Below are 14,916 nucleotides of genomic sequence, written 5' to 3' on the forward strand. Positions count from 1 at the left end.
GTCTCCTCGTGCGCGCTCCACGTGTTTTAGCACGTGCTTTGTGGTAGACGGACCAAGAATAGGTGTTGTGCGAACTGGCCTCTATTGTCCATTGTGTACATGTGACAGACGGAAAAGAACAGGTCGTGCCAAACCTCAAATGCAATTAGTACAATTAAGTAATTAGAGTGCACTAGAGCTACAATAGAGAGGCAATTGAATTCTGATGCCTGCGCTCGCGCTCTAGAGAAACAGTCGGCGCGCTCACGCCCAGCAGTCGACCCAAGTCATGCTCAAGTCAACTCTCTGTCTGCTGCCTTTTGCGCTACTGACTGTCGCTCAGTCGACCTCCTACGTTCCAACCACTTCGTACGACGTCCAAGATTACGGTGTCTAGCTATTCTAGCCTGCAAGATGGTAATTGTAGATTGAAGAAACTGGACGGAATTTTTCGTTTTTCTAGGAAATTGCTACAGCAATCTGCCTCGTCCGCCTGTCGGCGGCGAGTTTCGCATCAATGCGATGAAGATGGGCGTTGTTTCGTTGACATACTCGTGCAAATCGAGATACAATCTCGTTGGTAAAGCGGTCGTTAGTTGTCGTAGCGGACGGTGGCCGAACAAGTTGCCAACATGCAAGTTTAACTATCGTAAGCAACCCTAACTATTAATATTAATTACCTTAATTTAAAAATTTAAAATAAATAAATTTATTTATTTATAACAAGATTCGATTTATTAAGTAAGTTAGTATTAGAGGCTAATAGATTTTTATTTTTCGGACGTTTTTGTGAACGTCAATCATCGAACTACAGAAAATAAAAAAATTACCAACTTATTAATTAATATATATATTAATTAATCACATAACTTATTTTAAATACACTAATATAATTGTATTGACCAATTGTTTGCAGGACGATGTTACGCAAAGTTTCCTCCTGCACCGCAGTTTGGCTACATTCTGAAGCAAAAATATCGTGACAAAGCGACTGCATGCTACAAGTGTGAAAAAGGTTACAAGCTTGTGGGACCATCGACTATCGTATGCACTGCCAAGAAAGGACTACAACTATACAACAAAGCTCCGCCACAATGCCATCTTGGTACATCAAGATAATATGTGCTTTACCATCAGTGCATGGTGTAGCTAAGTGATATTCATGTTGTATAGACGTAAATACTGAAAAAACGTGCAGCTTCAGCTCGTACGACAGCGGCTGTCAGTATCTTACTGACAGCGAAAGGCCAAACAGATGGCAACTAGAGGTGCAGAAGTGCGTACGGAAGCAGCAACAGTTTCAATTTACGACCAAGCAAAAGCCCATCTTGGCAATAAGACTGAGAAATTCAAGTTTGAGTGTTGATCCGTTAATGGAAAAATTTGAAAATTTTTCAGAAACGCCAACACCGACGCCAACACCGTCTGTTTATTATTATTATTACTATGGCAGGTATGGGAGGAATGCCGACTCGAAGACGTGCAGGAAAAATTTCAGGAATGCGACGGCCGTTCTTGTGTTGCGCCCTGCACTTGTCGTGAAGAGAGCTACACATCCGAGCGTCTTAGTGGACGAGATACTTGAAGTCGGTGTACTAGGAATATCGGTGGCTCATTTCATCAAGTTTACTATCGAGGCTCCACTACATGCGGTAGCATACGGGTTACAGGTGTCCGGCCATTGCCTTCCAGACCCACCCGGTAGCTTGTACCTTGCGTATACCCTGCCTCCTTCACCCCACAGTGCCGTTCATAGAGATTTCTGCATCAAGCTACGTAATCGAGTCCGCTGCAGCTCACGACGCAATTTCCACTTCTTTGTCAGAATTCGCTTTTTGGCTTTGTTTCGACCGAGCATACCGAGCGACGCAGGTGTACTCAGAATAACTCCAAAAGGGGCATCTCGTTCAGTCTGTGCTGGTAAGCAGATCTAAGTAATGCCAAAATTACTTGTTTACTACCAAATGTTTTTGTATGCTCAAATATACGTGTGAGCATGCGCATTATATTTTATTTGGTTTATTAATATTGACTGTTAATGCACGAAAATGTACCCAATAAACCTCATCTAATACAACCAGCATGCTCGAAGTCGTTTATAAGCGATCAAACTTCGTAGGGTTCAAGTATGTAACAAGAATTACAGCTGTAAGTACAGAACAAAGCAAAAGTATGAACAGAACAAAAAAGTTCGATTCACAAAGGTTTAAAATTTAAAATTTTAATCTAATTTAAAAAGCATGACCACCAGACCAAAAATTGGTGCGAGCATTCCTTTCAATCAACAAACTTATTAATTCTTGTGGCTTAATTAATTGAATTATTAAGTTAAATGTGATTGTACAATGTAGTCTTACCAGTTGGGCAGTAAATGTAAGTTCTTTCGTAGGATTTAGTCAAGAAGACAATCCGTAGCTGCAAATTGGCTCTTGCTGTCTTTCTGTCCGAATTATCAATGTTCGTTTCGGTCGACCGATTGACTCTGTTGCTTGACGTTCGAGATTAGTATAGTATGATGGCTCTGCATGAGTTTCAATGAGAAGCTGCTGTCTTGTTGCGGCATTGTCTCTCTGCTGTAGAGATCACTGCAATTGCATAAAAATATCCAGACGCTAAATACAAGTGAGTGACACGATGTTTCAAGTTGTGGATAGCAGACGTGCGTCACGACTCGAGAGTCTGATCGTTCTTAGCGCGAAAACAATAGCGGACTGAAACGTTCTTATTTTGCACGACACACTTGTAGACTTTGCCATGCAGAAGAGCGCGCACACACGCACGCAAGCGCGCACACACACACACACACACACACACACACACACACACACACACACGTGTACGTACGTACGTACGTACGCGCGGGCGCAGAGCCAAGCTGCATGTACTGCATGCATACAAATACTGAGTCTGTAATGTGAACCAACAAATTTGTCAGCAGAACTGTTTGGACTATGTTAGTAGCACGATCAGAGGCGCCTAGGCATTTTCCGTGTTGCCCGGAAATCCCTAGCTCTTCAACCACAATTTGCAAGTGAGAAGTATTGTGACATCTAATTGATCAGGCTGCACTCACCACACTATAGACACTATCTATACAGTATATGCAGATTGTTCTCCCCCACCATCAATTAATGCAAACACCACCGGCGTAGCGTGGTCCTCAATTTAGGGGGGATTTTAATAAATTAGACTGCAAACTACTGCCATTTTTCTTGCAAAGCCACTCCCGGTTTTTGCTTTTTACTTTCTCGCTCACAGTTTGTAGACATGTAAGTAAAGAGTATTGATTTCAATTTACAAATAAACTGCGGGACTGAGTGTCGTCAGTGTGCGTAAACTGTTATAGTGCGTGCCAAAAGGTTTTCAAGGCTCGCTGCTGTCGTCAAACTAGATGGCATCTCGATGCAATAGAATCTAGAATACTAATTCAGAGCAAACCGGTGTTGACCAATTTTATCATTCGCTTAATTAATGTAGCGAGCAATAGGTCTGGCTAGTTAGCTATAGAATAACCTGAGCACAAAGTGGAGAAAGTACGGAGTGCAAGCAAATCGTTAGGTAGTGGAGCCGCTGGAGATCCCCTTCTCCAGTCAATCAGGTTGTCGACCTTAATTAATAGACTTACTTGAAAAATAGTTGATGTGGATAGGCTTTTGCCTATTTCATGCGGTCTGTTTTTACTCTGCCAAACAAAAGCTTTGAAAGTGATGGGAACGCGCACTTTACGTGTCAATGACTTCTCGACACTGTTATATCATACTGAAATGATGATGGTATGTATTATCAAACAGGTATACTATAATCAACGTCGTCGTCAACATTACATACTACTCTACGATTAATTTTTAAGTGGACTGTTTAGTAACATAATTATAAAGTTTTGCTTGAACCGGAGTGCCACACCCAAAATGTTTGAGGGCTATAGCCCCCCAGCTCCCCAGCCTCCCAGTCCCCCCAGCCTCCCATCCCCCGACGCTACGCCGGTGCAAACACCCTCGATAGCTATTCACGTACCCTAGAAGCACCCAAGCGTTTACTTGATTGCCAAATCGTTGGTGGCTTTTTCTGGCTAGGCAGTATTCTAGACTTTGCTACAGATGCTCGTCTCTAAATAGACTGAGCGTCCAAGAGACCAAATCTGACACCAGCAGACCTACACGTCTGCATATGACGCTGAGTATGGCGTGTTATATAACTAGCAGTGTCAAAATTACGCCGGTAGTATCTCTGACTAGCTGATGAGCAGAGTACTCTGGGATGCGTCACTCAGCATCTAGGAACGTTGTTGCATTTTATTAGTGAGGCCTAGAATCTCCTTTTATTCATAAACAGTGCATGCTAGAATGTATAAAAGCAGATCCTATAGTAAGCCTTCCCATTCACAATCAGCACATACATATATACAGACTACATTAGTAACTTGCATGCAGTATCAGAAGTAAAGATCTCTAGGATTGCCTAGTAACGATCTAATACGAAAACTATATAAGCATGGCTCTGGTAAGCACATTGTTGAGTCCTAGTAAACAATTGACAAGGTACTATAACTATAGGGTACTGTACTAGCACCCTATCGGTTGGCCTCCGCAAGTTTGGAAGCTCAACGACGCCACATGCAGTGTAGATAGAACCTAACAATCTAAGACATCAACACGACTGACGTGCGTGTTAATTACTTATTTACTAATATAAACTAAAATGATGGATGACACCGTGACATAACATGACATTTCAGAGAAAAAGTCGACCAGAATTAGCCAGTTTGCTAGCCAGTTTGCATTACGTAGGCGTCGGCAAGCACCAAACTTCTAGAATATTTCTGAATTTTGGCTCCAAATCCGGACAGCCTTACACTGCGACTCATAAAAGTGTTTCAAACTATTCTAGAAAACGTTACTGTTCCAGTTGAACACAGAAAAACTCTCAGCGCGTCACGCGACAAACTCCACCTACCCGAATTGCGTCACTGAACGACGTGGCCACAAAGCCAAGTACGAACGGTAATAGTTTAAGGTCATTGCTTTACCGTGTGGCCAGCTGCATGTATACATAGAGTACCAGGAAATCGGATTGCGGCTTTGTCGTAGATCTAGCAGATCCAGGAAGGATGACAGACAGGATGTGGACAAAAGCAATCGGACGGGGACACACACACACACACACACACACACACACACACACACACACACACACACACACACACACACACACACACACACACACACACACACACACACACACACACACACACACACACACACGTTGGTGCTCGGCACCGCACCACTGTAACGACGGCTACATATTTACTTCCAGGAATGCAAGTCGCTATTGTATCATTGGAACCCACGCATAGAACGCATGTGCGTTAGCTGGATGTGGTTGCGGTCGACACTGTACTGAACGGATGCACTTTGAAGTCTTTCGTATGTTTTCGTCCATCTATCTACAAGCGTTTACGCACGCCTTCAAAACCCACTTTCTCTTGCTCCTAATAATTAGTATCATTGTACTGATTGCCTAAGTAGAGATCACCATGCACGGGCACATAACAGGAAGTTTCCCATCAATTTGTGGAAAACTATGACGGAGAGGTAGTAGATCCAATGATGTCACGCAGTTATCTATTGATGTCATGCAATTACTGCTACCTTATTTCATGCGTCCATAACCGCTCTTGAGCAGTCGTACTGTACATGCAGTGGCACTGTGATGATCATGATTGAGTCGAGTGCAGCAGCCATTTTATCGCTGGCAGTTGTTCTATTGGCTGTAAGTGTGGATACAGTCGAGCCACTGCTCTTCCCGGTCCCCGATCCGTTCAAGACCGTGACGGACCTTAACCAGAACGTCTCTAGTATCAAACAGATCGTCAGTGATAACCTACCCGGTGTGTATAAATATGAAACAATACACAGAGAGATAGTGTTTGTATCTAAAATTTCTATTTTTCAGGCAATTGTTCGCACAATCTTCCTCCTCCGCCGGTTGGAGGCGTCCGCTTCACACCGTCCACGTCGGGCTCTGTTGCCAGACTTTCCATCAACTACTCATGCGAAGAGGGATACGATTTAGTCGGCAACTCTATCATCCATTGCCGTGACGGACAGTGGCCAACCGACCTGCCACGTTGCCGGATTAACATAGGCAAGCAACATAAAGAAAATCCAATTATTATTATTGATTATAATTATAACAGTATTATATTATTATTTTATATTGTGTCAGATTAATTAACATAGACAAGTAACACAAAGAAAAATCGAATTATTATTATTATAGAGTATGCGTCGTTTACACCCCTAGTATTCTCGTGCACAGGAGGATGCAGTAAGCTTACAACACTTTCTTGAAACATCTTGCATCAATGTTGGCTGAAAAGCTTAATTTCACATACAATATGACAATCAACTGGGTATATATATATATATATATATATATATATATATATATATATATACATACATACATACATGATGGCATGTCCACTGATAACAGACATACATACATACATACATACATACATACATACATACATACATACATACACTGCAGAATCTGCTATGCACTTACTAGATCTGCTGTCATGGGCTTGAGAGAATGCAGACAAAGAAGAGTTTACAAATATGAAGGAGGCATCGAGCAAGCTGTGGCCACTAGCTGCCTAGCTCACTAACTCATTAGTAACTTTCTTTGCTAACAAAATAGTTTTCTCTCAGACTCTTTAGTTAGTTATTAGTATCTCATTGTACATGTAGCAGTATGGATGTAGTGCAAATCTATTCAAATATATGTTGTTTGAAGTACTAAAAATATTATTATATTATATTATATTACATTATATTATATTATATTATATTATATTAATTGTGTATTTCTAATGCAGACTATTGCTCTGCTCTGTTTCCTCCTGTGCCCTATTTTGGATCGATGCGTATAAGACAGAGTGAGCATGAAGTAACTGCGCTCTACGCGTGTGAGAGAGGCTACAGACGCAAAGGAGAGACGAATGTCACTTGTGCTGGAAGAAGCAGCTCAAGACGAACTACCAATGCTCGCCCACAATGCTTTCTTGGTGGGTTGTAACTGGTGTGTGTGTGTGTGTGTGTGTGTGTGTGTGTGTGTGTGTGTGTGTGTGTGTGTGTGTGTGCGCGTGGTGTGGTGGTGGTGGTGGTGGTGGTGGTGGTGGTGGTGTGTGTGTGTGTGTGTGTGTGTGTGTGTGTGTGTGTGTGTGTGTGTGTGTGTGTGTCTGTCTGTCTGTCTGTACGCGTGTGCGTGTGTTGTGCATGAGGCTTGACTCAATTGCATCTCTTGTCTCCCTCTAGACGTGCGGATCCACAAAAACAAGGCAAAGACGTGTACTTTCAAGGCATCGGATACTCGTTGTCAGTATCTCACCGAACGAGAAAAACCAAACAAGTGGAGACTCGAGATGAGAAAATGCAAACAAAAACCAAACAAGTACCGCCTCATCATCAAGAAAATGCCCATCCTCGATATCAGACTCAGAAATTCGAGTTCAAGTGTCGACCCTCTCTTGCAGAAATTTCGAGCACTACCGGCGACACCAAAGAAAGGAAATTCTAATATTAAAGAAACCCAAAAAACTCGTTTACCTACATGCCGGGAAAAGGCAAGACATTGGGAGGCCGTTCTAGATCTGCAGCCGGCTATGATCGTAAAACGATCTGCAAACGCGGGAGTCATTGTCGACAGTGTAGTTGAAGTCGGTGTGCTACGTAACTCGGTGGCTCATTTCATCAAGTTTACTATTGAGGCTCCGCTACATGCAGTAGCATACGGGTTACAAGTGTCCGGTCATTGCCTTCCAGACCCACCCGGTAGCCTGTACCTTACATATACCCTGCCTCCTTCACCTCACAGTGCCGTTCATAAAGATTTCTGCATCAGGCTACGTGATCGAGTCCGTTGCTCGCAGGGCATCTTCAACTTCTTTGTCAGAATTCGATTTCTGGCTTTGTTTCGACCGAGCATACCCAGTAGCGCGCGTGAAGTCAGAATGACTCCAAAGGGAGTATTTCCTTCAGTATGTAAAGGTAAGTTGCTTTACACTATAGTATAGCAATCACTGTCACACACTCAATGAGCTCTTTCCTATAGGATTTAATCAAGAAGACAATCCGTGAACGGTTACCACTGATTGCTGATTTCTTGCGCAGCTGCTATCTACACAACTAGACATTTTCAGACATAGTGGGGTCTTGCCTTACGCAAAGAACTCCATCATTAAAACGATTTGCTATTAATTAATTAACTATTGATTGTACTCTGCCTTCACTAATATATGAATTTATTAGAGTGATTTATGTTACTAGGTTAGATAGATAAAATTGTATTATGTTTTTAATACATTAGAACGGCAACAAAACTCTAAGCCCATCTACTTCTTTTGCTACGAATACAAACTTTCCATACCATCGCTACTATATACACTAGAGGCATTCTGATTCATTCATAATTGCTATGCATGTATTAAGTTCATGGCCGGCGGAGCACTCCAGCACACTCCAGGTGTTGGGTAAGCAAGGCAACCAAGCCCCGCCCACAGTAAATGTAAAAATAGCTAATTCATTTAATCACCAGAACCAATATTTCCGAAAATTCACGTCAAAAGCCGGTTGATGGAAGTCCCATTTTCCAAAGTTAGGTAGGCCGTGGCCGACCTAGCCCATCCTGGCCCTGATGTCATAGATGGAACCAGAACCATGATGAGCATCATGACCATATACTCAATTTTGAGCACGTGGCTCACACTTTAGGAAGTGAGTTCGCAGAAGGTAGTGTACTGTACACTCAAGATAAAAAGCGTACTGTCTGCTCACAAACAGAAATGAGCAACATCCGCCCATCACGAGTCAGATTCCTGGATCAACAATGACGTCTCGATTGTTTCGGTCGAGACGAGTTGCCCTGGGTCTCTTTTTCCTAGCTGGAACCATCCTGTGGCTAGGTTTTCCAACGTCGACCAAAGAGGGGAAGCCTGCCAGAGCTCGTGACAGAAAACCCGGACGCTTGAGTGGTTACATTTCAGCGCTAAACGACGAGCCACTGAAGTTGAGCTGCAAGTCTTGTGCTCTAGTATCAAGCTCGGGACGCGTACTTGGACAAAAGAAAGGATCGGAAATCGATGAAGCTGACTGTATGTTTCGAATGAATGCAACTCCAACGAAGGGATTTGAGATCGATGTAGGACACAAGACAACTGTTCGAGTTCTCTCCTACTTCAGTGTTCCAGTGAGTCTATTACATGCAACTCAGGATCTAAAATTCATTATTGCTTGGGGCTCCGATGAGGATCTGGGCAAGACAACATCAAAGTACAAAGAACTGGTGATGACAACTAAGAGGTATCGAATCGGATAGCATTGGGTTCCTTGATGACAACTGGCTGGTTTACATTTGATGTAATAACACTGGCATGTGCAAGGACAAAGGTCTATGGAATGATCCCAGCAAACTACTGCAGGTACAATGATACACAATCGTATTATACTGGATATTTACATTGACGAGTGTTTTGGTTAGCAAACTGAATGCTGTTCCTGCTCCGTTCCACTATTGGGATGCCCAAGTGGATGAATGCTCTTACTATGCCGAAATGAAAAACAAACACCAACATGCCCATCGATTCATGAGTGAGAAAATAATTTTTGCACGATGGGCAGTCAAACACAACATGACGTTTCATTCACCAGACTGGAATCCCAATGACTATGTCAGGAAAGAAACCAAATTTCCAATGCCTTAGTGCTAAATCTTACTAACAGCAACGTATTTAATAGATACATAAAATATATACTAGACTTTCATGTTGATGTTGATGATTGACGTGAAAAGTCTCTGTGACGACTCTCGTTCTCCTCCACACTCTTTTCCAGTTTCTCTTTAAGCTTCTGCGCCCTCTTTTCCATATACTTAGCAATCAAGCCATCCTACAGTACGACTCTATGCTTACATTTTTAGAATTAGATTCCATTGTCATTGTTATCAACTGACTCTGTGAGTATGAAAACAAGAAGTGAAATCCTTGTGTTCTTCTGAACACGAGCCCGTCCACGACGACTTGAAACAACGAATCAAGCGCATGTGCTTCTCGTGACAGAGTTCGAGAGCTCTAAGGGATGGATATGAGAACGAGCGAAATTTAGTCATTCATGAATTGGTTAGAATACGCGACGTTTGGCGATACCTCAGTTTGATAGCTTCCATCACTTTTTCCTCGGCTTTGCTACGCCCAAACAGCTTCTTGACCATCGAGTCAGGATGATTGGGATCACTCGCGTCTGCCGCCATTTTGAGAAGACTACATGCGCGGATGTAGTTTCGCGTAGCCAGACCCTCTCCGCCATCATACATGTACTTCCGGCGGAGAGAGACTAGCACGCATGTTTGTAGAGACACACAGTAGTAATGTCACTGTTTAAAATAAGTCAGCACAATTACTGCTTATAGCTGTACAGAACCGCAAGCGAAGACTACAGCTTGGCATGATTTCTAATTTATTTATGCCTGCACGTGCCAATGTCCCGGACAATGACTTACAGACTCTTTCGTCCACGACCAATCGTCGCTCTGGGTCTCTTTGTCCTAGCTGGAAGCGGCATTCTTATTCAGTGGCTACGCTTTCGAAGTCCGTCTGAAGGCGAGAAGGCCCCTAAGTCGTCAGAAGACGAATTGCCGCAATCACTTCGCCAAAACATCGGTAGCGACGGCGGGAAGCGAACCGAGAATGATGAACTACAGGAAAAGAAAACGACAACTGAGAACAGAGTGTTACACACTGCAGGACAGAATAGTTTAGTGAATCAAAATGGAAAGACCCCGGATATGGATGTGGTGATTGATTCCAAACCTGCTGAATCAGAGAAAAGTCAGAACGCAGATTTAGAGAGTGAAGAACGGGAGTCGCTTGAAACTCGTGATAGGTCTGCAGTTTTGAATGGCTACATGTCGGTGCTGGATGACAAGCCACTGACATTGAACTGCAAGTCGTGTGCTCTGGTGTCAAGCTCGGGACGCGTACTTGGGCAAAAGAAAGGATCAGAAATCGATGAAGCCGACTGTGTGTTTAGAATGAATGCAGCTCCAGCGAAGGGATTTGAGATCGATGTAGGACACAAGACGACTATTCGAGTTCTCTCTCAGTTCAGTGTTGCAGCGGGTATAACGCAGATAATTCGTGGCCAAGAGTCTCTAAGTTTCTTTATTAGTTGGGGCGCTGATAAACACTTGGGCAAGACAACACCAAAGTACAGGGAAATGGTGTCGACAGCCAACAAATATCCTCAAATCGGATTCTATCGATCATCCGATGAACATTATTGGTATCAAGACGAGATATTTGAAAAGGAGACAGGGCAAAAACGCATGTCGTCGGGTTCTTGGCTCACAACTGGCTGGTTTACGTTTGATGTAATGAAACAAGCATGTCCAACGACAAAGATCTACGGAATGGTTCCAGAAGACTTCTGCAAGTAATGATATGTACACAATCACATTGCATGGAACTTTGTCGACGGCTGTTGTGTTGTATTTAGGAATCCAAAGGCTGTTCCTGCTTTGTATCACTATTGGGAACCTCATGGTGGGATGGAATGCTCTTACTATGCTAAGATGGAAAACAACCGCCGAGGTGCCCATCGATTTATGAGCGAGAAAACGATTTTTGCTCGATGGGCCGTCAAACACAACATGACGTTTCATTCACCAGACTGGAATCCCAACGACTACATTAAAAAAGACATCAAATTTCCTATGCCTTGATTAATTAATATTAGATCTCAGCAATGCTGTATATGTTACTGTAGATAGTTGAAATGGAAGAAACTCTTTGTGCTAACTATTTCTTATTGACACTCTTTCATTTTCCATTTTCTCTTTATTAATTAAGCTTCCGAGTTCTTTTTCATAATTGCACCACGTCATTCTTGTAGTAACTTCCCAACCTTTTTTAGTAGCTAGGTACGCACTGCCTCACGTGTGATTGGCTAACACCACTACTATCCCTTACCGTTACGTCATACGTCCGGTTTGAACTTTGATGTCGTTGTTCTCCGCTCATCATTATCCTACTGCATGTCGGTTGAGTAAAAAATGTCTATTCGTGATCGGCAGCAATCTGAATTTCTACAACTACTTGACTAAAACTTTAGACTAGACGACAGCCCCAGAGAGGGTCTGGTGTACGAGGCTAGAATTTCCGGGTGTGATAGTCTAAGAACAACGACATCCACCAGACCCTTCCCTGTCATTTAATTCTTCAAACGACTGTTTGTGTTTCCGATGTCCCGGACTACGCCTCAGCTGTACAGTGCTGTACTCTACAATGTACACCCCAGACAATGAGACTTGATCATGTTAGCTCTAGATCTGTACATGTGTCGTACCGTGGGCTAGTCGGTTGCACAAAAGCGCAGTCACAGGTTTTTTTCTGACAGACACGTGACACTAATATTATGTACACTATTCTGTCTGTTCCCCGTAAGTGTGAACTTTGAAAATCATCAATACCTCCGCTGTTTTGGGGACTTTCGCGATGATCTCGGTATCGTTAGAAACCGCTAGGTCTGGCATTTCTGTTTATCAAATTATTGCCGAGCGTAGCGAGGCTTCTAATCCGAGTCGCACAACAGAAAGGGGCGTGGTCCTATACGGCTCTCCATCGAGCTTTTGGTATGTGTGTGTGTGTGTGTGTGTGTGTGTGTGTGTGTGTGTGTGTGTGTGTGTGTGTGTGTGTGGTGTGGTGTGTGTGTGTGTGTGTGTGTGTGTGTGTGTGTGTGTGTGTGTGTGTGTGTGTGTGTGTGTGTGGTGTGGTGTGGTGTGGTGTGGTGTGTGTGTGTGTGTGTGTGTGTGTGTGTGTGTGTGTGTGTGTGTGTGTGTGTGTGTGGTGTGGTGTGGTGTGGTGTGGTGTGGTGTGGTGTGGTGTGTGTGTGTGTGTGTGTGTGTGTGTGTCAATCCTTTACTACACTGTGCTGCATCTAGCACTGTTGATAGTCAATGTTTGCTGATATCAATTTCTATGTCAGTAAATACCATACCACTGTCGTTACAACGGAACTGAGTGCATACCTAGACTGTACATTTCAATTGTCTTGATCACGATCACAAAACGACGTCTACCTATACCAGGCCTATATACGTAATCTAAACTACTAGGAAGTTTGCATGTTTACTTCCATGACAGCTAGGGTTTCAACAAATACGTATTGTATAGCTAGGACTCGGCGTTTCAGTAGACTGTCTAAAAATTCCGTTGGACGTGTTACTCGCGAACGCGAGGTGCCTACGGATAGCGTACAACTAGTTACCCGAGACCCGGATTTCCGGGCTGAGGTTATAGTAATCGTTCGATGACCGAGCGACCGAGCGACCGTATATATAGTCGATTAGCGCAGATGAAATGAAGCTATTCTGACCAATAGACGAGAAGTGGTGTCATTACCGACCAATAGACGAACGTGATGTCATCATGAGGCTCCACCTCTTTGTTTGGTAGCTGCTACTAGGCAACAATCAGACGTCTAGCTAAAGAAGCGGCACGAACAACGAGACGCCTAGAAAAGCTGCACAAAGGACTAGACTTTCACATTCTTGTGAGCTGGAAAATCGGTGGTGAGCTGCTTGTTTCGCTCTCCATTTGTAACATATGTTTCCCACCAACAAACAGAACAATGATCACGCCCGTTATTTCAGGCGAAGATCGCCAGCCGGCCTAGCGTCGAGGCTCTCCGACTTGTAACATTTGGCTTGTTCCAGCACTTCGAAACAACTACATTTGTAACATACATGTTTTCCCCCATTACGACAACTACCATGCAGACGTCTAGAGAAGCTATACAAACAAACAGACGCCTAGAGAAGCTGCAGAAACAACCAGACGTCTACTTTCTTGTGAGCTGGAAAATCGGCGGTGAGTTGCTTGTTTTGCTCTACATTTGTAACTTGCCCACCAACAAACAGAACAATGATCATACGCGCGTTACTTTATCACGTAAGGCGCGTCGAGTTCTAGCACTTCGAAACAACCTGATCTACATTTGAAACGTGCATGTTTTTCCCCATTACGACAACAACCAGATGTCTAGAGAAGCTGCACAAACAACCAGACGTCTAGATTGTTGTGAGCTGGAAAATCGGTGGCGAGCTGTCTCTTTTGTTGTACGTGAGGGTTTAGCACTTAGAAACAACGCCTACTCTACTGTCTGTTCCCCATAAGAGTGAACTTTGAAAATCATGAACATCTCCGCTGTTTTATGGACTTTTGAGATGATCTCGATATCGTTAGAAACCGCTAGGTCTGGCATTTCTGTTTATCAAATTATCTAAGCCCTTCCTACAAAGAAAACAGAAAAATAATACTTGTGCATATCAAAGCCAAACGGGTGGAGCAATGGTTATTATCCAATTATCTTGTAAGACCAACGGATCGGCAATTGGAACCATTTAAGATAATTGATGTAACATGGTCCAACTGGAGCAGCTCTTATTAGTGCTCTAGTGAGCACACCTGGTGTAACCTCTACTTTATTACTCACTTCCGAGTTCACACTTGCGGGGAATAGAGAGTAGCTACATTTGTAACGTTCATGTTTTCCCACAGTTAATTTTGTTTTGGCTCTGGGGTTACCTATGCCACGCCTAAAACCGCCTATAGTGGCTCATTACGACTTCAAAGCTGCACAAACAATCAGACGCCTAAAGTCTGTTGGAGAGGACGTGGGAACTGGGGTTAATAGATAAGGAATTCAAGTGCAGAGATGGGCGTTGTTAATTCCGGCGAGTGAAATAAACGGTTCCAGTTTAGCTATGAACCTACGTTCAAAGGTTCAACCAATGCCTCAACTACATAAGCTTGCTAGCTACAGCTGTTTTACTTATCAATCCATAGTTCAAAGTATGTCCCCGTCAGCTTTCAAGTAG

General features: G+C 43.2%; 5 protein-coding genes across 5 annotated transcripts; 4 read left to right on the top strand and 1 right to left on the bottom strand.

Moving 5' to 3' along the window:
* The first annotated feature begins 170 nt into the window (after positions 1-170).
* LOC134184441 (uncharacterized) lies at positions 171-2,630 on the top strand. Its single transcript, XM_062652131.1, has 5 exons — positions 171-368; positions 443-628; positions 896-1,084; positions 1,153-1,899; positions 2,369-2,630. Exons 1-5 carry the CDS (start codon positions 269-271, stop codon positions 2,392-2,394), a joined length of 1,248 nt encoding a protein of 415 aa, XP_062508115.1. The 5' UTR covers positions 171-268; the 3' UTR covers positions 2,395-2,630.
* A 2,988-nt stretch (positions 2,631-5,618) lies between these two features.
* On the top strand, positions 5,619-8,364 carry LOC134184801 (uncharacterized). The gene is made up of 5 exons (XM_062652550.1): positions 5,619-5,866; positions 5,932-6,123; positions 6,863-7,051; positions 7,302-8,033; positions 8,098-8,364. The coding sequence occupies exons 1-5, from the start codon at positions 5,689-5,691 to the stop codon at positions 8,121-8,123; spliced, it is 1,317 nt and encodes a 438-aa protein (XP_062508534.1). The 5' UTR covers positions 5,619-5,688; the 3' UTR covers positions 8,124-8,364.
* A 507-nt stretch (positions 8,365-8,871) lies between these two features.
* On the top strand, positions 8,872-9,745 carry LOC134184086 (alpha-N-acetylgalactosaminide alpha-2,6-sialyltransferase 3-like). The gene is made up of 3 exons (XM_062651696.1): positions 8,872-9,344; positions 9,425-9,463; positions 9,523-9,745. Exons 1-3 carry the CDS (start codon positions 8,872-8,874, stop codon positions 9,743-9,745), a joined length of 735 nt encoding a protein of 244 aa, XP_062507680.1.
* On the bottom strand, positions 9,627-10,313 carry LOC134185032 (uncharacterized). Its single transcript, XM_062652812.1, has 3 exons — positions 10,187-10,313; positions 9,994-10,111; positions 9,627-9,929 (listed from the first exon to the last, which is right to left on the bottom strand). Exons 1-3 carry the CDS (start codon positions 10,288-10,290, stop codon positions 9,804-9,806), a joined length of 348 nt encoding a protein of 115 aa, XP_062508796.1. The 5' UTR covers positions 10,291-10,313; the 3' UTR covers positions 9,627-9,803.
* A 102-nt stretch (positions 10,314-10,415) lies between these two features.
* On the top strand, positions 10,416-11,929 carry LOC134184465 (alpha-N-acetylgalactosaminide alpha-2,6-sialyltransferase 3-like). The gene is made up of 2 exons (XM_062652167.1): positions 10,416-11,471; positions 11,535-11,929. Exons 1-2 carry the CDS (start codon positions 10,519-10,521, stop codon positions 11,758-11,760), a joined length of 1,179 nt encoding a protein of 392 aa, XP_062508151.1. The 5' UTR covers positions 10,416-10,518; the 3' UTR covers positions 11,761-11,929.
* The last annotated feature ends 2,987 nt before the right edge of the window (positions 11,930-14,916 follow it).

The sequence above is a fragment of the Corticium candelabrum genome, chromosome 9 (assembly GCF_963422355.1).
Source record: "Corticium candelabrum chromosome 9, ooCorCand1.1, whole genome shotgun sequence".
NCBI lineage: Eukaryota > Metazoa > Porifera > Homoscleromorpha > Homosclerophorida > Plakinidae > Corticium > Corticium candelabrum.

Excerpts from the sequence above, each read along its gene's own strand:
- LOC134184801 (XM_062652550.1), top strand. The coding sequence starts at position 5,689 with ATGATCATGATTGAGTCGAGTGCAGCAGCCATTTTATCGCTGGCAGTT. Across the intron at positions 5,867-5,931 it reads CGTCAGTGATAACCTACCCG|GCAATTGTTCGCACAATCTT; the intron begins GTGTGTATAAAT and ends TCTATTTTTCAG. Across the intron at positions 7,052-7,301 it reads TCGCCCACAATGCTTTCTTG|ACGTGCGGATCCACAAAAAC; the intron begins GTGGGTTGTAAC and ends GTCTCCCTCTAG.
- LOC134184086 (XM_062651696.1), top strand. The coding sequence starts at position 8,872 with ATGACGTCTCGATTGTTTCGGTCGAGACGAGTTGCCCTGGGTCTCTTT. Across the intron at positions 9,345-9,424 it reads CTGGTGATGACAACTAAGAG|GACAAAGGTCTATGGAATGA; the intron begins GTATCGAATCGG and ends GGCATGTGCAAG. Across the intron at positions 9,464-9,522 it reads ATCCCAGCAAACTACTGCAG|CAAACTGAATGCTGTTCCTG; the intron begins GTACAATGATAC and ends TGTTTTGGTTAG.
- LOC134185032 (XM_062652812.1), bottom strand. The coding sequence starts at position 10,290 with ATGGCGGCAGACGCGAGTGATCCCAATCATCCTGACTCGATGGTCAAG. Across the intron at positions 10,112-10,186 it reads ATGGAAGCTATCAAACTGAG|AGCTCTCGAACTCTGTCACG; the intron begins GTATCGCCAAAC and ends TCCATCCCTTAG. Across the intron at positions 9,930-9,993 it reads CTTGTTTTCATACTCACAGA|GATGGCTTGATTGCTAAGTA; the intron begins GTCAGTTGATAA and ends GTCGTACTGTAG.
- LOC134184441 (XM_062652131.1), top strand. The coding sequence starts at position 269 with ATGCTCAAGTCAACTCTCTGTCTGCTGCCTTTTGCGCTACTGACTGTC. Across the intron at positions 369-442 it reads GTACGACGTCCAAGATTACG|GAAATTGCTACAGCAATCTG; the intron begins GTGTCTAGCTAT and ends TCGTTTTTCTAG. Across the intron at positions 629-895 it reads AACATGCAAGTTTAACTATC|GACGATGTTACGCAAAGTTT; the intron begins GTAAGCAACCCT and ends AATTGTTTGCAG.
- LOC134184465 (XM_062652167.1), top strand. The coding sequence starts at position 10,519 with ATGTCCCGGACAATGACTTACAGACTCTTTCGTCCACGACCAATCGTC. Across the intron at positions 11,472-11,534 it reads GTTCCAGAAGACTTCTGCAA|GAATCCAAAGGCTGTTCCTG; the intron begins GTAATGATATGT and ends TGTTGTATTTAG.